Source organism: Trachypithecus francoisi, unplaced genomic scaffold (genome assembly GCF_009764315.1).
Source record: "Trachypithecus francoisi isolate TF-2019V2 unplaced genomic scaffold, Tfra_2.0 Contig01603, whole genome shotgun sequence".
Taxonomy (NCBI): domain Eukaryota; kingdom Metazoa; phylum Chordata; class Mammalia; order Primates; family Cercopithecidae; genus Trachypithecus; species Trachypithecus francoisi.
The window spans coordinates 1,755,035-1,781,933 of record NW_022681445.1 but is presented as its reverse complement, the minus strand read 5'-3'; the positions used below and the strand labels follow the sequence as shown (position 1 = coordinate 1,781,933).

The window sequence follows — 26,899 nt, the reverse complement described above, 5'->3', positions numbered from 1 at the left end:
GGTCACCTATTTATTTACATTTTTTTTTTCTTTTGAGACGGAGTTTCGCTCTTGTTACCCAGGCTGGAGTGCAATGGCATGATCTCGGCTCACCGCAACCTCTGCCTCCCAGGTTCAATGGATTCTCCTGCCTCAGCCTCCTGAGTAGCTGGGATTACAGGTGTCTGCCACCACACCCGGCTAATTTTTGTATTTTTAGTAGAGACGGGATTTCTCCATGTTGGTCAGGTTGGTCCCAAACTCTCGACCTCAGGTGATCTGCCCACTTTGGCCTCCCAAAGTGCTGGGATTATAGGTGTGAGCCACTGCACATGGCCTCCTATTTATTTACTATATTATTATTATTTTTTGAGACAGAGTCTCACTCTGTTGCCAAGACTGGAGTCCAGTGGTGTGATCTCGGCTCACTGCAACCTCCGCCTCCTGGGTTCAAGCAATTCTCCTGCCTCAGCCTCCCCGGTAGTTGGGATTATAGGCATCCACCACCACGCCCAGCTAATTTTTGTGTTTTTAGTAGAGACGGGGTTTCACCATGTTGGTCAGGCTGGTCTCAAACTCCTGACCTCAGGTGATCTGCCCGCCTCAGCCTCCCAAAGTGCTGGGATTATAGGCGTGAGCTACCGCATCCGGCCTTATTTACTCTTTTTTAAATGTTTGTGGGCAAGTCATCTCTTGATCTATTATTTTGGGTAAGCTCCTACTGTTGTGACATTGTTCTGACCTCCTGCTGTACAGGCAGCTACTACATGATACGGGTCTCCTCCTTTCCTTAGTCTCTAGAATGGGTTTTCTCAGCACTGCCACAACTAACATCTTGGAGCAGATAATTCTTTGCTGTGGGACTGTCCTGTGCATTGTAGGATGTTTAGCAGCACCCCTAGCCTCTACCCACCAGATGCCAGTGGTGTTTTCAGTTTTGATAATAAGAACATCCCACATATTGCCATGTCCCCTGGTGGCAAAATCTCCATCCTTCCCCACTGAGAAGCACTGCTTTAGATTTGGTAGGTCAGCATCTTCTGGGACTAGGTCTCTAGTAGCTGCATCCTGGTTAGGCCCAGGGTCCATCCTCTCCAGTAGGGCAGGGGAATAATATCCTTTCTCAACTCTTTTTCCAGTCTTGTAAATGGCCACATGAGACCATCTTTAAGATGGAAGCTTGGACTTACGGACTTTCAGAAGTCAGCTCTTCGAAGGGATAGTTTATAAAAGGCAATGATGAAAGGGGTGCATTTAGTGCTATTTTATTCAGAGGCTATTTATATCACCCAGTTAATATGAAAAGTGGTGAGAGGCCAGGTGCTGTGGCCCACACTTGTAGTCCCAGCACTTTGGGATGCCGAGGCGGGCAGATCACTTGAGGTCAGGAGTTCGACACCAGCCTGAGCAACATGGTGAAACCCTGTCTCTACTAAATACAAAAATTGGCCAGGCGTGGAGGCACATGCGTGTAATCCCAGATGCTCGGGAGGCTGAGGCAGGAGAATCGCTGGAACCCGGGAGGTAGAGGTTGCAGTGAGCTGAAATCGTGCCACTGCACTCCAGCTTGGGTGACAGAGTGAGACTCCGTCTCAAAAAAAAAAAAAAAAAAAAAAAAAGGTGGCAAGTCAGGGTATGTATCTTCACTTACTTGTGAGTACCAAGATATTACTATTCTATCAGCACGCGCTTCAGTAGTCAAATACTGAGCTCCTCGATGGCAGAAATTTGTTATTTGGTCATTGATGTATGCCAAGGGTTAGATGCTCAATAGTTGCTGAATGTTGAATGAAACATTAATGACTGGTTTTTTTGAGTGGACCTACAAATAGCTCTCCTTGTAAACCATACTAACATGAACAGGAGGCTAGAAAAGCTCCAAAAAAATGGAAACTATTAATCAAGAAGATGCTGGTGCATGCTTGTAGTCCTAGTGACTTGGGAGGCTGAGGCAGGAGGATTGCTTGAGGCCAGGAATTTGATGCTGCAGTGAGCCATGATTATGCCACCGCATTCCAGCCTGGAGTGTACGTGTATGAATATATACAGACACATAAATACATTGATGTCAGAGTGCGACCCTCTTAAAAAAAGGGATACCAGCTTATTTCATGAGTAAAACATTTGTACTTTTTACATTGGAAGGAGGAAATCTGCATATAGAATTCCAATTGTATTGGGCCTATTGACAAGGTTATCACAAACCTGTTTAGATATCAAAGTACTAGCAGTCTTCAACTTTACTAATAGATTGGTTTATAAAATGTAAACTGTAAATTAGCATTAGAACATACTCTGCTATAGAAAAAGGTTATAAATGGCAGCTGGATTCCCATGTATCTACAAATTACCCGCCATTTGTGACAGAACTCTATTTCAGCCAGAAGCCCAGTAATTCCCCCACCACTTCTAGTGATGGCCTTTCCCCGGGAGAAGGGCTTTTTGTATTAAGAGGGGATGGCTGGGCATAGGGGCTCATGCATCTTCCCACACTTTGGGAGGCCGAGGCGGGTGGATTGCTTAGGCTCAGGAGTTCAAGACCAGCCTGGGCCACATGGTGAAACCCCGTCTCTACAAGAAACATAAAAATTAGCTGGGCATGGTGGTGCATGCCTATAGTCCCAGCTGCTTGGGGGGCTGAGGTGGGAGGATTGCCTGAGCCCAGGAGGTTGAGGCTACAGTAAGCTGTGACCATATCAATGTACTCCAGCCTGGGTGACAGAGTGACACACTGTCTCAGAAACAAAACAAAACAAAACAAAGAGATTAGCAGATTAGCATGGAAGACAGATAGCAAGAAGTTAATTTTCCTGGGTACCTGGTCTCTTAACTATGTGGCAATGTCTACAGATAATGACAATAAAGTAATTGCCATATTGGGGTGGCAATGGGGTGATGAAGTAGCACTGGAGTTCAGGTTTGTATATGGTCATTTGTTAAGAGTTAGTTATATGTATTTAAGGGTTCACATTTTGTTAAACTAAATATAAATATCTAACTTGTTACTTATAAATTTGGTACAAGCTGAAGATGTAAATTTAGAGATGGGGGTGGGGGCAAAAGGCTTTATGTTATTACAGAGCAGTGGGCCATGGGGCCAGCTATTCCTATTACTGTGGAAGGTGAGTGTGCTCACAAGGTGTTCTTGACCGCTACCCTCAAAGGTATGGAGAGGTGAGCCACAGTGGAGTGTTAAGAGCTCAGAAACTAGAATTAGCCTGTCTGGGTGCAAGGTCGGATTTTGCCTTTGCTAGGTAGCTATGTGACTGTGGGTAAGTAATTTACCTGCACTTCAGTTTCCTCATCTGTAAAATAAAGAACTCAATGAGTTGCTGTGAGGATTAAATAATGCCCCTAACCTGCTTAACACAATGCCTGGCACATGGCATATACTCCATAAATGTCATTATTGCTGTTAGTTTGATTCAATCTCCCATTTCTTCCTTTGGAAAGACAGAGAATAACTGCTTGTCTTTTGACATCAGTGTCTAACGCTAACGCTAAACATCTTTGGACTCTGACGTGGATCTTTATATTCTCCAAGAAATTACTACTGCAACACAATGTGGTAACGAAACCGTGAACTTTATTGAGAACTTTCAAGCATCATAACTTGAAGAAGTATTTCTCAATTCAGTTTATCGAAATACTTCAGCTTTCCAGCTGGATCTGGGATTATCTGTTAAAACAAAACAAAAAAAGGAAATTATTCATTTTAAAGCCAAAGTACATAATGAGTAATCTGACATTAGTTGCCCATGCCTTGAGTAAAAATTATTTTTGTATATCAGATTGTATATTTAGAAAAAAATGAGATGTGTCCTACCTACTAATTTCGGCTATTCCAAAAGACAAATATTTTTATGTATTTTTTGCGAATAAATTAACATCTGTACTCAAGCACCCCAAAACTTACTTACAGCTCTTCTCTTGGCCACCAGGCTTTCATGGCATCTTCAGGTTTGATCTAATTAAGTCAAACACATTTAGAGAGCATGGCTACAGATGTTAATGTACTTTAAAAATCATTTGCTGCTAAAATGATGGTATGCCACAATTATCTGAAAAGGAGGCAGGTGTTCACTAAGGGCTTACTAAAGTCCAGAATACAACTTTTAAATCTCAAGCTGCAAAGTAAAAAACAAAAACAAAAACAAAAAAACCCAAACTCAAATACATCAAGCACTACTGTCAATAATTAATGAATACTGTTGTGTTCCCTCGAAAAGCATCACAGCCTTACAAATCTGTTAGACTTAAAAAAATTTCCAGGCCAGGCGCGGTGGCTCACGCCTGTAATCCCAGCACTTTGGGAGGCCGAGGTGGGTGGATCATGAGGTCAAGAGATCGAGACCATCCTGGCTAACACCGTGAAACCCCGTCTCCACTAAAAATACAAAAAATTAGCCTGGCATGGTGGTGGGCGCCTGTAGTCCCAGCTACTCGAGAGGCTGAGGCAGGAGAATGTCGTGAACCCGGGAGGCGGAGCTTGCAGTGAGCCGAGATCCTGCCACTGCACTCCAGCCTGGGCGACAGAGCAAGACACCACCTCAAAAAAAAAAAAAAAAAAAAATCCAATATATTTTGACCTCACATTAACTATGTTACTTGCTAGTTATAGGTAAGTACATCTATCTTTATATATATATAAATAACTTATTGTAACTTTTGTAATGGACTGATTCTGAATCAATTTCTGATGGGTTGCAAAACAGGTTTGCCTTTGAGGTCAAAGTTAATGTTACAATAGCAAACTTACTCATCTCTATGTTGATCTGATGGATCTCAAAGGGGATTTGAAATTATACATTAAAGGTACTTTGAGCACTAGGTACCTTAAAGTATAATCAGTCGGGTTAGTTTACATTTGTTGATTATGAGGCTTATAGAAAGAAATATGAATCAGAAGCTGCTGGCTTAAGCAGCAGCTTAAGAAGCCTTAAAAAGCACTTCAGACACATCTTCAAGGTAGGGGGCACTTCCCCCTGGAGGTGCAGCAAAACCATCTGTGACTGATGAATAACATCTCCAATCACAGGCATGTGCTAGGTGTCCAAGTTCCCAGAGATCGGTGAGAGCTCCCAAGAAGTACAATTTAACTCTGAAAGGTATTACAGGATGAGTACCGGACATTTCAGAAAACATGTTGACTATTTACATGATTAACTTTTGGGGGCCACAAATCTCTGAGAATCTGATGAAAACTATGGATTCTCCCTCCAGAAGAATGCATACGTGTTATCACATACTGTGGTGGTCATTCTTTTTAATTTTATTTTTGATTGACAAATAATAGTTGTATATATTTATGTGTTTGGACATTCTTTCAACAGACTCGCTCTATGGAAACTATTCCAAGTATTATGATAGGCAGTATTTATTAGTGAACAACACAGCCAAAGTCCCTGCCCTTGGAGTTACATCCTAATTCTAATTTTAGGTTGCGGTAATAAACGCTTTTACAAATAGGTTGGTTGGGCCAGGTGTGGTGCCTCATGCCTGTAATCCCAGCACTTTGGGAGGCTGAGGAGGGTGGATCACTTGAGGTCAGGAGTTTGAGACCAGCCTGGCCAACATGGTGAAACCCTGTCTCTACTAAAAATACTAAAATTAGCCAGGTGTGGTGGTGCACGCCTGTAATCCCAGTTACTTGGGAGGCTGAGGCTGGAGACTCGCTTGAACCTGGGAGGCGGAGGTTGCAGTGAGCCAAGGTCAGGCCACTGCACTCCAGCCTGGGTGACAGAGTGAGACTGCGTCTCAAAAAAAAAAAAAAAGTTGGTTGGAGGATGTGTAGGGTGGGGAAAAAGTGGTGAGGAAAGACTTCTAAGATGATATTTGAGCAGAAATGTGAGCAAAGAGAGGGAACTAGTCATGCAGATGGAGTACAGAAAGAACGGCAAGGGCAAAGGCCCTGAGGCAAGAATCAGCTTAGCACGTTCAAGGACCAGAAAGGGGCACACCTGAGGTTAGTGCGCAAATTTCTACCAGTGGTTATCTATGGCTAATGGTACTTCTCTTTGGTTTGCTAAGGAAGGAAGTCTTAGGAGTCTATATTTTTCTATTACCCAAAGATAATGATTTCTTCCTCTAATGCTCTAGTATCTCCCAATTTCCTAACTGCAGCTTGTGTAAAACTCTTGATTTTTAGAAGATATACATATTCTTCCTAAAAAGGTTCAAGCAAGTTTCTAAATTGTATTTTGGCAGGAGACTACTTCAGGATTGTCTACAAATTATACAGCCTCCTGGCTGGGAGCAGTGGCTCATGCCTGTAATCCCAGCACTTTGGGAGGCTGAGGAGGGTGGATCACTTGAGGCCAGGAGTTTGAGGCCATCCTGGACAACATGGTGAAACCCTGTCTTTACCAAAAAATACAAAAATTAGCTGGGTGTGGTGGTGCAGGCTTGTAGTCCCAGCTACTTGGGGGGCTGAGGCAGGAGAACTGCATGAACCCTGGAGGCGGAGGTTGCAGTGAGTCCAGATCATGCCACTGCCCTCCAGTCTGGGTGACAGAGCAACACTGTCTCAAAAAAAAAAAAAATTATACAGCCTCCTAAATGAAAGAATATACGTGTTTCAATGTCTTCTTTCTTCATGACAAGGAGAGAATCAATATCTTCAGTATTAATTGAGCTAGATTTTCTCAAAACTTCTTACTATGCATAGAAAGGGTTTGCTTGTGACTGTTTCCTCTCTCCAGAATACAGGAAGACATTTGATACATGACCTATAGGACTTCTGAATTATTCTACCAAGTCTCCCCTCTGCCTTTTTTTTTTGGAATGGTGTATTTATCTGTATACTTGGCTTTAAAATCTTTACAGCATCACATCCCATATTCTGCTTTCTCCAGTTTCAGCTACTCTTCCTAGAGGCCAAAGAATGTCTGTACTTTGATTTCTGCTTAGCAGTGTTTACTTCATTTACAAAATCAAGACAGTTCTAGTAACAAGGAAAGATTATTCTAAGGTTAGCATTTTTTTTTTTTGACTCTAACCATCAACTCAACATAAAAAAAAAATACTTACAGTTTCACTACCAGGTTTCCAGCCAGCAGGGCAGACTAAAAGAAACAAAAAGAGGCAGAAGACATTTTAAAAACAGAATTCAGTTACCTCCAGCAACTGACTTTTTCTGTTTCTATATGAGACTGAAGTTAACAGAATATACTAATAAGAACATTTCCAGACCGCCGAGCACATGACTTCTATTAGCCTCCTGTTCACACCAAGGAATTTCAGTCATGGAACTTACCAGCAGGCAGCTAATCTATTTTCATTTTTAGCAATTGTGTTTAGTTACATTAAAAATATAAGAAATCAAGTTGATTGCCCCTCTAATACAGTTGGAAAGTTTGGGAATCTGGTGAGCTGAAAGGCCTAGGCATGGCAAAAATTCCTCCAAATTTACATAAACTTCCAGTTAGCTTGTTTGCCATGTTTCCTGCAGTACTTTGTACTGATGACATGATTCACTATTTGTCAAAAGAGACTTTAGAATGCATCCTGACTCAGTGACTCAGTGACATTTTTAAAAGGAATATATGTGTTCTATTTTAGCAAAATGATGAACTTGTAGATTACAAATGTGATACTGAATAAGCCCAGAGATTACATTATTATACTTCATCTTAGCTGAAAGGCAGAAAAGTGATCAAGGATTATTTAAAGGCTAAATTCAATAATACAAACAGGCAAATGAAAACTACATCACTAAATATTGCCAGATTGACACATTCTAAGCTTGCAGAAACATAATTTTAAAAATTGCAGTAGCAGAAACTTTTCTCTTTGAGTTTATCAAAAAGGACTATGCAAATAGTGAATATTTTTGCATCTTATTTAGTAAGCAGAATACATTAGTTTTATACACACACACACACACATATATATACATATATATTGATTTTTAGTAGAGGTGAGGTTTCACTGGGTTGCCCAGGCTGGTCTCGAATTCCTGAGCTCAAGCAATCTTCCCACCCTGGCCTCCCAAATGCTGGGATTTCAGGCATAAGCCACCATGCCTGGTCTGATATTTTGTTAAAGCACTTTAAATTATAATTTGGTCTGTTAAAAAGATCTGCTAATAATTTGTAAATAATCAGAAAACTGTGGAAATATCCAAATTACTTTTATGATAAGAAACCAAACGAATTATGCTATCTTTCAAACTAAAAAATCAAAAGGTTAGAAAGGAAAGGTACCTTCTCCATGTTTGTCAGTGTACTGGAATGCTTGAACCAAACGTAGTGTCTCATCCACTGATCTACCCACAGGAAGATCATTCAGAGTAATTTGTCTTAGGATTCCTTTGTCATCAATAATGAAGAGACCTCTGTAAGGGAAGAATGGTAGAGGTGAGGCCATTTCTTCTATGTATTGTGAATTCCTATACCATCCACACAGAAGGATGCTATACAGAACAAACACCACACTACCTACCTACTCCAATGGTACACACACACACACACACATACACACACACGTGTGCGCATATCCCTCCCTCAATCTAATGTATAATTCGGAATTATCACTGTAAAACTGCAGCTTTAAAAATTTGTTTTCGGTTAAGAAATGTACCATAGTATTTACAGTTGTTGAAGATAATCTGGCTTTTAAAAACTATACACATATGTGCATGTACTATTTTGAAAATAAAGAATAATTTTTAAATTTGTTTTCAAACGGGATCTCACTCTGTTGCCCAGGCTGAAGTGCAGTGGCATGACCTCGGCTCACTGCAGCCTCAACCTCTTGGGCTCAAGTGATCCTCTTGCCACAGCCTCCTGAGTAGCTGGGACTACAGGTGTGTGCCACCACACCCGGCTAATTTTTGTATTTTTTGTAGAAACAGGGTTTCGTCATATTGCCCAGGCTAGTCTCAAACTGCTGGACTCAAGCAATCTACCTGCCTTGGCTTCCCAAAGTGCTGGGATTACAGGCGTGAGCCACCATGCCCGGCCTTAAAAAAAAATTTTAAAAAGAAACTAATGGCTCAAATAAAAATATAGCTAACATTAGATAATTTTACTTGGTTAATGTTCAAATGATTCCACATTTTAAAACTGCCTCAGTCTTTTTTGGGGCATATTTACTCTTGGAAATTAACTTAGTAACAGACTTTATGAAAGCAGAAAACATTAAAGACTTAGCAAGTACAAAAGAGGGGTAATTGCTGGTAGCAATACATGATACAATACAATGAACCTTGAGAACATTATGCGTGAAAAGAGGCTAGTCATAAAAGCACATATTGTAGGATTCCATTTATATGAAATGTCCAGAATAGGCAACTATGGTGACATAAAGTAGATTTGTGGTTGCCTAAAGCCAGGGGAAGTGGGTTAGGGGAAACAGGGAGTGATTGCTAATGGGTACGGGGTTTTTTGGAGTATGAAAACATTCTAAAATTGTGGTGATGGTTGCACAACTCTGTGAATACACAAAAACCACTGAAATGTATTCTTTATTTTTAATTTTTTTAGAGACAGGGTCTCACTCTTGTTACCCAGGCTAGAGTGCAGTGGTGTGATCATAGATCATTGCAACCTTGAACTCCCAGGCTCTAGCGATCCTCTTATCTCAGCCTCTTGAGTAGGGGGACTACAGGAATGTGACACCACAGCAGGCTAATTTAACAAAATTTATTAATTTTTTTTGTAGAAGACAAGGGTCTGGTTATGTTGCCCAGGCTAGTCTCAAACTCCTGGGCTCAAGGGATCCTCCCACCTAGGTCTCCCAAAATGCTGGGGTTACAGGCATGAACCACCATGCCCAGCTGAATTGTATTCTTTAAATGGGTATTGTATTATATGTGAACTATATTCCAATAAAGTTGTTATAAAAAACACAGGATTATAAAATACTGACACTTTCACATAAAACATTTAAGAAAAACTATTGGCACTACAAAGCAAATCAGCAATACAACCAAATTACAACTGTTTCACGCTAAAATTGCCCCCTTTTCAAAGAATTCTATTAATGTTTGTTAGCTCAAGTAACCCAGTGAGAGTATCTGGGTAAAATATTTTCTTAATTTTTCCTACTCCAAAGACACAGGTTTGCTAAGTAGTATGACACTTGTATTTAGAAAAAAACATTACTGGAGTCAGTTTGGAAAAAAGGAAAAAGAAATGGACAAGGAGTTGGGGGACCTGGATTTAAGTCTGGGCTCTGTAATTAAATAATTATATAACTTTGGCTAAGATCACGGAACTCTATGAATCTGTCTCTTTCATCTGTAAGATGACAGGGTTGGTGAAAGATCTCTAAATAATCTTCCAGCTCTAAAAGTCTATGATGCTAACACAGTTTAATCAGGGCTAATATAAAGTAACATAGTTTAAGTTAGTGGTTTATTTTAAAGACTAATAGAACATAGTAATATTTCTTTCTGTTTTTTTTTTTTTTTGAGACAGTCTTGCTCTGTCACCTGGGCTGGAGTGCAGTGGTGCGATCTTGGCTCACCGCAACCTCTGCCTCCTGGGTTCAAGCGATTCTCCTGCCTCAGCCTCCCGAGTAGCTGAGACTACAGGCATGTGCCACTATGCCCAGCTAATTTTTGTATTTTTTAGTAGAGATGGGGTTTTACCATGTTGGTTGGCCAGGATGGTCTCGATATCTTGACCTCATGATCTGCCCGCCTTGGGATTACAGGTGTGAGCCACCATGCCCGGCCAATTATTTATTATTATTATTATTTCTGTCACTCTGTCGCCCAGGCCGGAGTGCAGTGGCATGATCTGGGCTTACTGAAACCTCCGCCTCCCAGGGTCAAGCAATTGTCCCACCTCAACCTGCCGAGTAGCTGGGACTATAGGCACACGCCACCATGCCCGGGTAATTTTTGTATTTTTTGGTGGAGACAGGGTTTCACCATGTTGGCCAGGCTGGTCTCAAACTCCTGACCTCAAGTAATCTGTCCACCGTGGCCTCCCAAAATGCCAGGATTACAGGCCTGAGCTACCGTGCCTGGTCTCAAAATAATATTTCTTAATCAAAATTTGTTCTTCTATTTCATAAATAACATCTATTTCAAGGAGGATTATAAACATGCTTGGGTTTGTCATAATGTAAAACCACTGAAAGGTACCTAAGAGTGTGGCCTGAGTCCTCTAGGTATACTCCATAGTCCTTTGAGATCTGATGGGTTAAATCTGAAAGAAGTGGAATCCTTATTGGCCCAAGTCCTCCTTGTCTTCGAGGGGTATTAATCCTGTAACAAACAGAATGCTTACCTCTCAGAGCTAAGTAAACAGCATATATTCAAACAGCACTCTTTCTCTATACATGCACATGCACACACATGAACAAAATACACGCATTCTTTCACTAACAAAACAGGCTAATATACTTTCTATTTTGCTTTTCCCATTTAATATATTCATATCCTTTAAACATTAAAAAAATATATATACACAACGCATATTTATTTTATGTTTTTGAGATGGGGTCTTGCTCTGTCTCCCAGGCTGCAGGGCAGTGATGTGATCATAGCTCAGTGTAGCCTAGAACTTCCAGGCTCGAGCGATCCTCCTGCCTCAGCCTCCTGAGAAGCTGGGACTACAGGTGTGCACCATCTCACTGGACTAATGTTTTAAACACTTTTTTGTAGAGATGGGGTGTAGCTTTGTTACCCAGGCTGGTCTCAAATTCCTGGCTTCAAGCAATTTTCCTGCTTCAGCCTCCCAAAGTGCTGGGATTATAGGCATGAGCCATTGTGCTCAGCCTACAACACATTTTTGTTTTTTCTGAGACGGAGTCTTGCTCTGTCGCCCAGGCTGGAATGCAGTGGCGTCATCTCGGCTCACTGCAACCTCTGCCTCCCAGGTTCAAGCGATTCTCCTGCCTCAGCCTCCCAAGTAGCTGGGATTACAGGCACCCACCACCACATTGGCTGATTTTTGTATTTTTAGTAGAGACGGGGTTTCACCATATTGGCCAGGCCGGTCTTGAACTCCTGACCTCAGATGATCCACCCGGCTTGGCCTCCCCTGGGATTACAGGCATGAGCCACTGTGCCTGGCCTATAACACATTTTTAATGTATGGATACACAGATATTCCTTGACTTATGATGGGGTTGTGTCTTTTTTTTTGAGACGGAGTCTTGCTTTGTTGCCCAGGCTGGAGTGCAAAGGCACGATTTTGGCTTATTGCAACTCTGCCTCCCAGGTTCAAGCAATTCTCCTGCCTCAGCCTTGCGAGTAGCTGGGATACAGGCGCCTGCCACCACGCCCAACAAATTTTTGTATTTTTAATAGAGACGGGGTTTCACCATGTTGGCCAGGCTAGTCTTGAACTCTTGACCTCAGGTGATCTGCCTGCCTCAGCCTCCCAAAGTGCTGGGATTACAGGCCACTGTGCCCAGCCGGGGTTATGTCTTGATAAACACATCATAAGTTAAAAATATCATTAGCTAAAAATGTATTTACTATCCCATAAACCCACTGTAAAGTTGAAAAATTATATGTCCAACCATCATAAGTCAGGACCATCTTTACTATATTTTACTAATCTCCATGATGGAGATTTAAACCATTTACTTTTTTTTGCTTTATAAACACTGCTGAAAACATCCTTGTATTCTTACTTTTATACACTTGTCTAACTGATTTCTGAAAGTGAAACTGATAGATCAAAAGATATGTAGTATCATAAGCATGATCTCAGTAGTGTGATCATAAGACAAAGCCTTGAAGAGATAGACAGGATACAAATGGATGACATTTTAACATTCTGAGAGTCAAAGAAATGCAAAGTCCACTTGAAACAGTGAAAGAAGTTAGTTATAATATCAGATGCATCAGTCTTCAGTACAGGTTGAGTATCCCTTATCAGAAGTGCTTGGGACCAGAAGTGTTTTGGATTAAGATTTTTTCTGATTTTGGTATATCTGCATACTTACTGGTTGAACATCCCTAATCTGAACTCTGAAATGCTTCACTGAACATTTCCTTTGAGCATTATGTCAGCACTCAAAAAATTCTGAATTTTGGAACACTGTGGATTTCAGATTAGGGATGCTCAATGGGTATTCTGTAACTTGAAACCAGGAGACATGGGCTGATGCTGTAACAGGAGGGTACTGACACAGCAGACAGAAAACAAAACGACATTGCTCCAGGTATCTGGACCCCCAGTTCTGACACCCAAGTAGAAATCTCTGGTTGATGTGAAACCTATCCAGCTGAGAATGTATCCCCAAATTTCCTTGGGAAAGCAATCCCAAATTATTTGGGATGACATAACTTTTTCCTTAGTGGATATGCATTTTAATCCTCGGAAGATTTAGAATTACTACAGAAGTGATGAAGCACAGCCCAGGCAACATGGCAAGATTCCATCTCTACAAAAATAAAAATTAAAATAGGCATGGTGGTGCAAGCTTGCAGTCCCAACTATTTGGGGAGGTAGAAGGACTGTTGGAGCCCAGGAGTTCAAGGCTGCAGGGAGTTATGACTGATTGTGCCACTGCACTCCAGCCTGGGCAACACAGTAAGACCCTGTCTTTCTTTTTTTTAAAGGAAATGATGAAGCAAATTAAGCCTAGATTTTAATTTTTTTTTTTTTTGAGACAGGATCTCACTCTGTTGCCCAGGCTGGAGTGCAATGGTATGATCTTGGCTCACTACAGCCTCAACCACCTAGGCTCAAGTGATCCTTCCATCTCAGGCTCCCGAGTAGCTGGGACCACAGGCATGTGCCACCAGACCTGGCTAATTTTTTAAATTTTTTGTATAGATGGGGTCTCACTATGTTGCCCAGGCTGGTCTTGAACTCCTGGGTTGAAGTGATTCTCCTGCTTTGACCTCCCAAAGTGCTGGGATTATAGGCATGAGCCACCATGCCAGGCTATTTTAATATTTTTATATTAAGAAATAATCAGTACATATTTATATATTAAGTTATTTATAATGTTTAAGAGAATTTGGCACATTAGAACTACGTAAGTATTTGGGAAGGTTTGTCTAAAAATTGAGATACTTAAGGAATTCAAATATATTAAACATATAACTGCATTTAAAAATACTTATGGGAATTAATTTCTTAGGGAAATGTAATTAATTAAATTGTAGCTCCCCAAGCAATGAAAATTTGTTACACACACACACAGATTATAAATGAAAAAAAGCTCGTGTTTTAAATTTGTAACTTTAATAAATTGAATATTATGTTTTAAAACCAAAATAATTCTGAATCTTTTTTTTGTTTGTTTTTTGTTTTTGAGATGGCATTTCACTCTTGTTGCCCAGGCTGGAGTGCAATGGCGCAACCTCAGCTCACTGCAACCTCTACCTCCTGGGTTCAAGTGATTCTCCTGCCTCAGCCTCCTGGGTATCTGGGATTACAGGCACCTGCTAGCATGCCTGGCTAATTTTGTATTTTTAGTAGACATGGGGTTTCTCCATGTTGGTCAGGCTGGTCTTGAACTCCCGCCCTCAGGTGATCCACCTGCCTCGGCCTCCCAAAGTGCTGGGATTACAGGTGTGAGCCACTGTGCCTGGCCCAATTCTGAATGGTCTTTATTGTGCACAAAGTTTTCTGCACAAGACTGTGGACACTATTAAAAACTCATATTAACATGTAAATTTTCAATTTTGAGACATGTTGCCCAACTGCTCTCCAGAAATGCTAAATAGCTGTGTGTGAGTGCCATTTCTTCAATTTTTGTCCACAGTGGATAAATTTTTTCAATCTTTTAAAATCTTGGCCAAACAGACAGGGAAAATTGGCATCTCTTGTCATTTTATTTTGCAATTCTTTACAACGAATTTAGGTAGAACATCTTTTTATGATTATTGAGTTAAAAATTTTTTTAAATTAATTTAAAAAAATTATTGTTTCTTGAAAATTGTAAAAGCTGAGTTTGACTATATAACTGTGTAACAGAGAAATGGCATATTTTAAAGATTTTTTTCCCTTCAGATTATGGTAACCCAATTTATCATAATAAAGTAATCATATAATTCAGTGGTTTTTGCTATAGAAATCACATCTACTGCATTTAACTTTTCCCCTAATTTTGAAATGTCCTATAAAATCCTTAAGCATTTTTACTATTGCAGCTGATTATACTACTCTTCTCTCTTTTTTTAACCCGGAAAATGTGTAGAGGCATGTATTACTCTTAGATAAATCTATTCCTAAATTGCCTGATAAATGACTATATTCTTATTGTATCATATCAAGATTTATCTGCCCATGCTTTAAGAGTAAATCCATTCTTTTTTTCTACAAATGTAAGTGTAAGATACTGACCAGGCCAAATGGGTAAACTGTGAATCAACAGAGCATGCTACCACTTCAGTATTTATAGATCTGAATTCTTCAAGTCTATCACCAAAAGCGATAATTTCAGTTGGACACACAAATGTGCTGAAAGGTAAAACAAACAAACAAAAAAAATCAGTATTCTCCAAATAAGCATATACCTAAACTTTCAAATGACAATTTTTACAAATACCTTTAATAATAAAAATGCACATTAAGAATAATTTTATATTTCAACCTTTTCAAAACTGTCATTTGATCAAATATTTAATAAAGAAACATTACAGAGTTCTCAACTACATCTCAATAAACTTTGTTTTTTTTTTTTTTTGAGACGGAGTCTTGCTCTGTCACCCAGGCTGGAGTGCAGTGGCCGGATCTCAGCTCACTGCAACCTGCGCCTCCCGGGTTCACGCCATTCTCCTGCCTCAGCCTCCCGAGTAGCTGGGACCACAGGCGCCCGCCACCTCGCCCAGCTAATTTTTTGTATTTTTAGTAGAGACGGGGTTTCACCGTGTTAGCCAGGATGGTCTCGATCTCCTGACCTCGTGATCCGCCCGTCTCGGCCTCCCAAAGTGCTGGGATTACAGGCTTAAGCCACCGCGCCCGGCCCAATAAACTTTCTTATTACAACTTAATAGATCAGTAGTCAACCGGTGTTCCCTTCTCCCTTATAGTGATAGCCACCCCCCATTTTATTACTTTTATTTAATAATACCTTTTATTTATATAGTACTTTACAGCCTTCAAAGGATCTATAAACATTTTACATCATTTCACTATTTTTTTTTGAGACGGAATCTGGCTCTGTCGCCCGGGCTGGAGTGCAGTGGCGCGATCTCGGCTCACTGCAAGCTCCGCCTCCCGGGTTCACTCCATTCTCCTGCCTCAGCCTCCCAAGTAGCTGGGACTACAGGCGCCCGCCATCTCGCCCGGCTAATTTTTTGCATTTTTAGTAGAGACGGGGTTTCACCGTGTTAGCCAGGATGGTCTCGATCTCCTGACCTCGTGATCCGCCCGCCTCGGCCTCCCAAAGTGCTGGGATTACAGGCGTGAGCCACTGCACCTGTCCACTATTTTTTTTTATATTCCTATACCAACCCTATGAACTACATGCATCTATCTGTATTTTGGAGAGGAGGCAATGTTTTCCAGTACCCCCACCCCTCCTTTCTTGATAAGGTCCTCTTCCACCTTGTCTACCAGTCCTGTGCAACCAGGGATTTTATACCTTAATACCCTCATGTTGTCAGAAGGCCATGTTTGGAGAATATTACTAGGGTGGCATTTTTTCAAACCATGGTAGGGACTCCTTAAATCAACTGAGTTCTAAACAACATTTTTAAAAAGTGAAATCGAATAAAAAATAGGAGACTATATCATACATAGTAAGGGTAAATTATGAAACATATGTTTGTATATACAAATACATATATATGTTTGTCTTCAACAGTGATATTCAAAATATTTAACAACCTTAACTCAAAGCTGGCTTTTGTTCTGGAGGTTTCTGAAAGGGACCAGGCAGGAGGACTAACTACCTGGGGAGGGAAGGGAAATGGCTATTTACCACATGATATGAGGGTTTTTCAGCATTTTAAGGAGCATGGCTGTGCTGGTGCATCCAGATGGAATGTTGCTGTATATTTATGTGCCTGTGTACTGGCTGGCAATGAAAAATGTATTTCCTACTGTGAGACATGGTCAAGAAAGTTTGAAAAACATAGACTTCGGGCACAAGTTCCTATCAGAGACCAATACAGGATTTTAACATGTTTTAGCTGTTCAGGTACAGCACTGTCATGTCCAAGTAGACAGTTCTAATCTAGGATGATGTCCCTGGAAACCTGGGCTATAAAATGTATTTTAAATATTTTCTAAAGGGTAGGAATGGTCAGCCTCAGCCTTCCTTTTTTTTTTTTTTTTTGTGGTAGGGTCTCACTCTGTCGCCCAGGCTGGAGTGCAGTGGTGTGATCTCAGCTCACTGCAACCTCCGCCTCCCGGGTTCAAGCAATTCTCCTGCCTCAGCCTGCTGAGTAACTGGGACTACAAGCACCCACCACCACGCCTGGGTAATTTTTTTTGTATTTTTAGTAGAGATGGGGTTTCACCATGTTGGCCAGACTGGTCTAGAACTACTGACCTCAGGTGATCTGCCCATCTCGGCCTCCCAAAGTGCTGGGATTACAGGCGTGAACCACTGCGCCCAGCCTCTGCCTTTCTTCTTATTTCAAGGAATGCTACCTAGAGATACATTTGACCAACTTCTTAGTGAAGACAGAAAAAGTTTTGGCAGGAAACTGAAGGGTTACGTTTGTAACTTTCCTCCTTGTAGACTGTGGTAAATGCCCCAGAATTCTTCCTTCTCTAACCAGGCACAGTCCAGCATTACATGAAAACAGGAAGAAGCTATCTTAGCTCCTTGTCCCAGAAGACCACTGCTAACAACATGCTCCAGTTAACTATCTCTTACCCATTATGGAGTTATGAATAACAATGGAGAAACATAACATATTTTTCTGCTACATTAGACTAATTTCCAAATTCAGGGTGTTAGTCGTATACATTTAACATACATGTTAACTTTCTGGTTTTATAAACATGAATTTAGAAGGCCTGTCATTTTTTATGTTTACTGAAATTTCTACTTCTGGTTTCTATTAGAAATTAAGCTATACTTAAAATCAGGTCACAGTATGAGTTGATTAGAAAGAAGCAAGTTCTTACTAATTTAAAAGATATATATTATGCAGACTCATAACTTTAGTCTCAATGTAATAATTTTCATGAGAATTCTTCCTATTTGGCTTAGAGCGGGGGTTGGCAAACGGGTCAACAGGCCAAATCCAGTAGAAAAAAATTGTTAATCCCTGGCCTAGAAACAACCTATAGAAGTGAGCTTAAGTATACCCTCCCTGCAAGTTTAAATATGATTTATGTGGTTCTAGATTAGTCCTAATGGAAAAAGGCACAGTGGCAAAGATAGAGGAGGAAACTTCTAGTTACTTTTTTTTAACCAAAAAGTAAGTTCCAAGAGAATAAAAGATAAAAATTGACATAACTCTTTTTGGTCTCTTTTCACTTTCATGAGTTTTGAAAAACACTCAAAATAGTGTTTGGCAAAATAAAATTAAATCCTTAATGTGAATAAAGCTGTAGGAGTATTTACTTTTAGTCAACTTTCTGACCATATACAAAAATGCTCACTGTCACAGAGTTAAAGAAAGACGAGAAACCCCACAATAAGCATAACATATACACAGGTGTTATTCCTTATTCCTTAAGCAGTATATAGTATTTTCAGCAAAATGTTCAAATCCCAGAAAAGCAACAGATGCAGCAAAGAATAAAAACGGAAAAACCACAGTTACATGGTATCACTAGAGAAAATGGCTTAATTTTCTTTTTCGAGACGGAGTCTCACTCTGTCGCCAGGCTGGAGTGCAGTGGTGCAATCTCGGCTTACTGCAACCTCTGCCTCCAGGGTTCAAGTGATTCTCCTGCCTCAGCCTCCCGGGTAGCTGGGACTACAGGTGCGTACCACCACACCTAGCTAATTTTTGTATTTTTAGTAGAGATGGGGTTTCGCCATGTTGGCCAGGATGGTCTTGATCTCTTGACCTTATGATCCGCCCGCCTTGGCCTCCCAAAGTGCTGGGATTACAGAATTATTTTTCTAATTAAGAGGGATACATTAAAAAGAATTATGGCATAAGTCTTGCTATTAAATGCTTTCTAAAATATTATCAGTCCATTTTCTTGCCTTAGTAGGTATAGCTTAATGAATATATTGTAGCTTTCCTCTAATTATTCCATTATAACATAATCATGTAGACATAAATATTGAGGTCGATGTGTTATGACTCTGAAATATATGGTAGATGTTACCTTTTTAAATACATTTCTTTACTTCAACTTGCCTTTTTAAAAACCAAGAGCTGAACAAAATTTCTGTTTGATATTCCTAAAAAACAATTGATAAAGACTAAGATTTTACTAGCTGCTATTTACATGTATTACTTACAAATCAAGTGGGTAGAAGAAAAAAACCAAGTATTTTCCACGATAATCAGTTAACTTTAGCTCCTTAAATTCTCCATCGATCACAGCTGTTCCTTCCCAGTAGGGCGCTGGCTTGGAAACTAAGAAAGAAAAATACATGATGTTCTGTAACACTTAGAAAGTTGGTGGAATGGTAGAAGGACATCTTTAGAAAATCACTAAAAATCAGGGCTAACTTTAGATCTCTTTGGCAGTCTGGTGAAGCTTACAGACTTCTTAAAAGAGTGTTATTGAATGCAAAAAGGAAAATACATAGAATACAAAAGAAACCAATTGTATTTAAATGCAATTATCAAAATATTTTTTAAAATGGTGATATCATAATACACGTGCTCTGTAACACTTCAAAACTGCAAGATCTAGTCATGATCTGACAACTTAACTACCTAAGATAACGATGAGTGAAGATGGTGTTTCAGGATACCTGCAATAACCATAATGTAGCAAGAAAATAACTGTGGTTCTATTGGTGAAAGGTACAAGTACTGCTGAAGCTAGTGTAGTTTGTTGCTGACATTCATAATAGAAGGAAACACTAACTTTCAGATGGGGGTTAGTGAAAATAAATACTTTCTTCCCCTATTCATGCTCACAGACCCCTTAAATTCCACCCTGCACTAAATCCTCCTGGATACTTCACTATAGCCCTGCTTCAAGTTGTCAACTTCCTACATTTCAAATAATTAGATTCTCCTTTCTCTAATGGAAGTCTTCCAGATGTACTAATTTAGTTTGTCCAGCTTCTAACATACACATGGAGGACCTGCTGCAGATGAGGCTACACAAAATGAGGAGGGAATGTACAAATACGTCAGGCTAGAAGTGTAAAATCCCAGACCATGGGATCATTTTCCTAGAGGGCTTTGAAAGAAGACTCCCTTGAACAGGTTTCAAGTGACCCAATGGAAACTGAACAGTTCATGCCGCTGTCTTGTAAGGGCATACAGTAATTTTTGCTAACACACTTAGATAATAATGCACCTTCATGCTCTGTTAACACATTCAGATAGCACTTATACTTTCAGACCCCTTACAAACACTGAGGTCAATACCTGCTTCCAAGTTGGCTAAGGTTCGTAGAAAGTAAGGCTTATACTTTTCTGTAACAGTCACCATTTATGGTCACTCCGAAATAGAGACAAACAACATGAATTTCTCTTAAAAATTAATATATAACATATGATTACTTATCTTGAGCCAGCATCCTACCTCATATATATAATCCTGATCTGATTAGGTAAAGGCCAGGAGGGAGAAATAGACAGAAGGGTATTCAATTATATATACTTTAAATAAATTACTTAAAATGCTACTTAAGTGAAAGGTTATAATAATTTTCATGATCTATACAATGATGCACCCTAATGATTTTAGCATACTGGGAAAACCATATTTGAAAAATAAATTTTGTTCTGAAAATTGATTTTGGAAATATTTGGTTAAGAATGTTAGTTACTTTGCTAAGATCTATAAATGGAATTCCCAAAGCAATCCCTTGCATTTATCAAAAAAAACACAAATTGTCTTGAATATAAATTTCGTAATTAACATAAAGATTCTGGTAAATGCAGAGAAGTACAAAGAATACTTAAACCCTCTCTCTCCATAACTCCCATCAACTTAACTACTGTTAACATTCTAATGTCTGTTTTTCCAGTCTTATTTTTACAATTTTATTTATTTATTTATTTTTTTGAGACAGAGTCTCAAGTCTGTTGCCCAGGCTGGAGTGCAGTGGTGTGATCTGGGCTCACTGCAACTTCTGCCTCCCGGGTTCAAGGGATTCTCTTTCCTCAGCCTGCCCAGTAGCTGGGATTACAGGTATGCACCATCACACCCGGCTAATTTGTGTATTTTTAGTAGAGATGGGGTTTCATCATGTTGGCCAGTCTGGTCTCGAACTCCTGACCTCAGGTGATCAGCCAGCCTCGGCCTCCTAAAGTGCTGAAATTATAGACATGAGCCACCACGCCTTGGCCTTTCCATGCTTTTTTAAACACAAATTTGCCACATTGCATCCCCGCCTTTTTTTCCTCCTTAAAGGAAACAGTAAATTAATTATAAAGTTTTTGATATTACTAAAAATTATTTGAAAATATAGCCTTAATGGCTCCATAAGAGTCTTTACTAACAAAAGTCTTTGTATCTTTAATTCTAGATAAGCCTGCAATAACCATAATGTAGCAAGAAAATAACTGTGACAGAGAAATGTAGTAAACAACTAAAATGTTAAGTTTTGCTGGTAAAGGGAAAGCTTTGAAGTAGATTTGTTTCCTATGGAAAATATATGTAATGTAAGTAAACACTTAACTGGCTGACATACTTAAAATACTTTCCCAGGCAAGTAAAACCAGTGGGACTTGGAAATACTGTGATTTTAAAATTTAAAACTGGTTTTCTTAAAAATCCCAAAGTAGGCCAGGCGCGGTGGCTCACGCCTATAATCCCAGCACTTTGGGAGGCCGAGGCAGGCGGATCATGAGGTCAGGAGTTCCAGACCAACCTGGCCAATACAGTGAAACCCTGTCTCTACTAAAAATACAAAAATTAGCCAGGTGTGGTGGCGCGCGCCTGTAGTCCCAGCTACTCGGGAGGCTGAGGCAGAAGAATCACTTGAACCAGGGTGGCGGAGGTTGCAGATTGCCCCACCACACTCCAGCCTGGGTGACTGAGCGTGACTTCGTCTAAAAAAAAAAAAAAGTCCCAAAGTAGTTAACTTTCGGTAAGTAAGAACTGTAAATGTTTAAGAGGACAAAACAGTTTTTCTCATTTATCACTCCCAACCCATCCTAAGTCATAACAACATTCCATTTAACTCTAGGGATTCAGAATTGTGAAGCATTACTTTTTTCACTGAATACTGGCATGGAACATGCTGTAACTGAACCATAAAAGCCAACGGCACACCTACAGAATGTCAAATGATCTGTAGGAAAAGCAGGTGACTGAATAGCAAGCAAGAGACAGTCTATATCTATAGCCACTGTTCACTTTTGGTTAATTTTAACATCCAGTTGTAGCAGGCCACAAGTTTCACAGTATCTACTTCGTCTGACGTGTCATTCCTGAAAGTGGCCATTAGCTTTGTACACTGGACAGAAATGCAAATAATCAAAAACCAAATTGGCAGGACACAAATTTGCCACGAGGTTTATCATCAACCCAAATGCATACCTCTAACCTCCTTTCCCCTCATTTCCCTCAAAAGTACACTCTGTAATAGGTTCTTCATGTCTGAGAAACATAAGGAATATCCATTAACTACACGAGCTTTGGGGAAAGTGGCTTTTACCAATAATCTTTGTAAGATGCAAACAAAAAGGAAGAAAGAAAAACGAAATGTTTGACCTCCCGAGCACTGTGTTTAGCAACTTTTCTGTTTAATCAAACTTTTTGTGAATCATTATTCAACCTATCAATGTCTTCCTTCGCTGAAACAGTACCTGAAAAAGACGGGATGTGCTGCAGGCACTTTGAGATGCTTCAGAACTGTTTCAGTTTGCCCAACATCCTCGATGCAAACTCGGGACTAGGGCCACCCACTTTCCCTCAGCTGCGGCTTTTGGGGTAACCACTACCTCTTCTAAAATCTGATCAGTGGAAACCATACCTTTCTTCACAGCTAGAACTCCCCTTTATTCCCTCCCCGCCCTCCTAGGAGAGAAACAGGCCCGCCCAGGGCCCGGAGGCAGCCTAGGGGGTGCCGCCCAAGCCCAGACTCCGGGGGTGTAACCGGGGTACACGTGTCTCCGGAGTCTCCCCTCCCACCCTCTGGCGGGACGCCACCTACTCTTGGCTTTGCTTAGGTGCAGGGAGTGGTCGGCGACCGATACCCGGGATGCCTCTCCCGGGTACACTTGTCCACCAGCGTAGAAGTGGCACTCCTCTTCGCGGGTGCGGGGCCTGTCCTCAGTCTCCCAGCCCCGCACAGCTCCAGCCGGCAGCAGGAACAGCAGTAGCGGCAGCAGAAGCAGCCTTCGGTGCCGGCCTTGGGCCGGAGTTGTCGCGGCTAGCAGCGGCAGCGCCTCCATGACCACGCGAGCGCAGAAACACGTCCCTCGGCGCGAGCGCGGCTTCTCCCGCCGCCAGGCAGCTACAACCGCGTGCACGACGCCCGCGCGAGCCGGGGCGCGGCCTCGCGAGACCTGCTCCGCCCCCTCCCCCCCCCAGCTCACCGCCCCGCCACGTGGGCGCCGACCCCGCCTCCCCTCTCCTAAGCCTGCATTTGCGCCTGCGTCCCGCGGCGGACCAGGCTCTGGAAACGTACTCCGACTCTGCAAAGGCTGCGACAAGGTCTCCTGACCTTCGCGCTGTTTTAGACATCCTTCCACGCCTATCTCTTCCACAAAGCCTCACCACTGCACACAAGCCCCCACAAGCGGAATCTAGCCTATGTGCTTGTGAATGGCTTGCATTTTATACTTCTAATAAGCTTTCTAAAAGTCACTTAACATTTTAAAAAATTATGTTTGACAAATCATAATTGTATACATTCGTGGGATGCACTGTGATATTTTGAAATATGTATCCAATGTGGGATGATTACATCACATTAGTTAACTTATCCATCGCCTTGTTTACCTATGACTTTTATGGTGAGACATTTTAAATTTACTCTTATTCATTTTGAAATACACATTATTATTGACTGTAAAATTTACCCCGCTGCTTACCAGAGGCTGGGCAGTAGGGAAGGCAGGGAGAGAGGGAAGGAATGGGGAGTTAGTTGTTGGTCAAAGATTACCAAGTTCCAGATAGGAATAAGTTTCAAGATCTAATATACATTTACTAATTTTTTTTCTCGAAGTGATTTGTGTGAACAGTGTCATGATCTGCACTACCTGCAGCTCTTTTAAGTGCTGGAAAAACTTAGAGAGGATAGGTCTAACCATTTACTTTCCTCCAGCAGGCAAGGGTGAACGGCAGTTTTTGGTGACCTAATCTATTGTTTCAAAGGTAGCTTTTTAAAAAAAAATTTAAATGAAGACTTGAAAAGTTACCAGAAAAAACTCTCCCAGCAGTGTTGTTTCTTCTTCTGACAATTGCCCCATCACCCAATCCCTGGCCTTTTCCCTGCCCTCCCCACCCATCTCCTCGCCATGGGCACCCTCTGCAACCTGCTGTGTGCGCCTGCGCTGTCTTCCCTCTGTGACCTGCTGTGTGCGCCTGCGCACTGGGCGCAGGCCAGGCCACCGAGCGTCCACCAGCTGGACTAAGACCCCCTTGTGTCGTCACCTGCGACTGATCTCCTGCACTCCCACCCTCAGCACTGTTTTAGAAACCCGTTCATCCTTCCGGGCCCATCTTGTACACAGAACTTCGCAGGTGACTGGCCTCGCACCCTTGCCCGTGACAGGCCTCCAGCCTTCGCGCCTTTGCCTGTGACAAGCCTCGAGCCCTTGCCGGTGATTGGCCTCGAGCCCTTGCTGGTGACAGGACTCACGCCCTTGCCCATGACTGGCCTCACACACTTGCCGGTGACAGGCCTCGAGCCTTCGCACCCTGCCCGTGACTGGCCTCGCGCCCTCAGCACTGTTCTAGGCCTTCTCATCCTTCACACCTATTTCTTCCACAAAGCTTCGCCCATGGCTGTCTTCCCACCATTGAAGGGCCAACGACCCTCGCCACCAGCACTTGTTAGACATCCTTCCACGCCCATCTCTCCCAAAAAGCCTCCTCATCCCACGCCACCCCCGCCCCTCAAAAGGGAAACTAACCTTTCTGCCTCTGAATAGCTTGCGTTTTATCTCTGTAACAGACATTTCTTATTATTTTCCTTGCAGTGATCTTTGTGAACAGCCATGACTCCTCTCTCGAGTCGGAGCCCTTTTCAGGTCCCCAAAAACTTGGGGAAGAAAAGTCTAACCTGAAAAGCCATATCCCTAGACCACTTCTTCTCTTCCAGCTGGAAAGGAACTATAAAGCAAACAGGCAATGTTGCAACTCAACCCTGCGTAGGTGTGTGTGTTTTTTTTTTTTTTTTTTTTGAGACAGAGTCTTGCTCTGTCGCACAGGCTGGAGTGCAGTGGCATGATCTCGGCTCACTTCAACCTCCGCCTCCCAGGTTCAAGCAATTCTCCTGCCTCAGCCTCCTGAGTAGCTGGGATTACAGGTGCGCGCGACCACGCCCGGCTAATTGCGATGCGACCACGCCCGGCTAATTGTGATCCGCCCACCTTGGCCTTCCAACGTGCTGGGATTACAGGCATGAACCTGTATGATCCAAGGGTGCACTCTGTCTTCCTGCAAGTACTTGTTATCTTTCTTTGTAAAATTTTTAAAAATTTTTTGTGGCTACATAGTAGGTATGTGTGTATATATATGTGTATATATACACACATATATATATTTGTGGGGTATATGGGATATTTTGATTCAGGCATACAATGTGTAATAATCACATCATGGTAAATGGGGTATCCATCACCTCAAGCATTTATCATTTGTGTTACAAACAATCCAATTATACTCTTTTAGTTATTTTAAGGTATACAATTACATTGTTATTGACTATAGTCACCCTGTTGTGCTATCAAATAGTAGGTCTTATTCATTCTAACTATATTTCTGTACCCACTAACCATCTCCACTTTCCTCCCCAGGACCCCACTACCCTTCCCAGCCTCTAGTAACCATTCTTCTACTCTCGATCTCTATGGGTTCAATTGTTTTAATTTTTAGCTCCCACAATTAAGTGAGAACATGTTACGTTTGTTTTCTGTAAGCACCTGTTATCTTTCTGAATCCTGCAGAAACCTTCCTAAGTTTGTCTTTCCTCTACTAGACTGTGGGCTCTCTGGGGCTGAAATCAACATGTAATTGGTCTTTGTTTCCCAAAGAACCTGGCCCACAGTAAGCAACTGACATTGCAAACACCTGATTTATAAATAACACCTAATATTCCAAACAGCCTCAGTTTCAAATTGCTTTCACATATTTTATCCTTACTCTTGTGAAACAAGCCTTTGTGGCAGATAGAAAATCTCCCCCTTCCAAGCTCATCCCTTACCCTAGTTTTGCCCATCGTATACTCTGCTTTCTGCTTCCCAGCCCCTGCTTCCTGGAGGTAAAGGATGAAAAAGGTGACGCTAACCTCCTTCTGCCAAGGGAGGGTGTGTCCTTACCCATAACATTATCTGGCAGCTCTTCACTTTCTGGTGGCTCATAGATAGGAGGCCTCTGACGAGGTGGCTCTCGCTCCCAGTCTTCTCCTCCCCTGGCCTCCTGTTCCACGTGGAAGGGGAGTGGGACTCGGGGGACCCGGGACTGAGTCCCAGGGATTCGGTTCAGGCCCATGCCCCGTAGTCGGCTTCGGTGATCCATGGTGACCGTTGGACAAACAGCCACAAGCCTCAGTGAATTCTAGGCCCAAAACTGGGCCTCTAAGTTTGGACCTGGGAAAGGAAGCTTGAGGAAAGCGTTATGTCCCTACACCTCTTTGCTCTGGGCTGAATTGAGATGCTCTAGCTGGCAGCGGGGACTGCCCACCAAGTGGGCCCCTGTGGCCCACTGGAGAGAGTGACCAGATCGGCCAGCTCTCAGGCACCTACTGTTCGTCCCTCAGTTCTGCTGGAGCCCCCTGG

General features: G+C 41.7%; 1 protein-coding gene across 4 annotated transcripts; it reads right to left on the bottom strand.

Moving 5' to 3' along the window:
• Window positions 1-3,543: 3,543 nt before the first annotated feature.
• On the bottom strand, window positions 3,544-26,899 carry PRDX4 (peroxiredoxin 4). Of its 4 annotated transcripts, none has more exons than XM_033195382.1 (8): window positions 23,107-23,461; window positions 19,279-19,396; window positions 15,243-15,359; window positions 11,075-11,197; window positions 8,184-8,314; window positions 7,009-7,043; window positions 3,896-3,946; window positions 3,544-3,658 (listed from the first exon to the last, which is right to left on the bottom strand). In XM_033195382.1, the coding sequence occupies exons 1-7, from the start codon at window positions 23,345-23,347 to the stop codon at window positions 3,896-3,898; spliced, it is 816 nt and encodes a 271-aa protein (XP_033051273.1). In that variant the 5' UTR covers window positions 23,348-23,461; the 3' UTR covers window positions 3,544-3,658. The 4 variants fall into 4 exon arrangements, with proteins under 4 accessions (XP_033051273.1, XP_033051287.1, XP_033051264.1 ...); XM_033195390.1 differs by having other exon boundaries at window positions 3,546-3,658; window positions 3,900-3,946; XM_033195396.1 differs by lacking the exons at window positions 3,896-3,946; window positions 23,107-23,461 and adding an exon at window positions 26,441-26,899.

Bases quoted from the DNA above. Each gene is read 5' to 3' on its own strand.
- PRDX4 (XM_033195382.1), bottom strand. From the start codon at position 23,347: ATGGAGGCGCTGCCGCTGCTAGCCGCGACAACTCCGGCCCAAGGCCGG. The intron at 11,198-15,242 runs GTCAGTATCTTA...TGTTTGTTACAG, and splicing joins CAGTTTACCCATTTGGCCTG to GATTAATACCCCTCGAAGAC. The intron at 7,044-8,183 runs GTACCTTTCCTT...TGTTTCTTTTAG, and splicing joins CACTGACAAACATGGAGAAG to TCTGCCCTGCTGGCTGGAAA.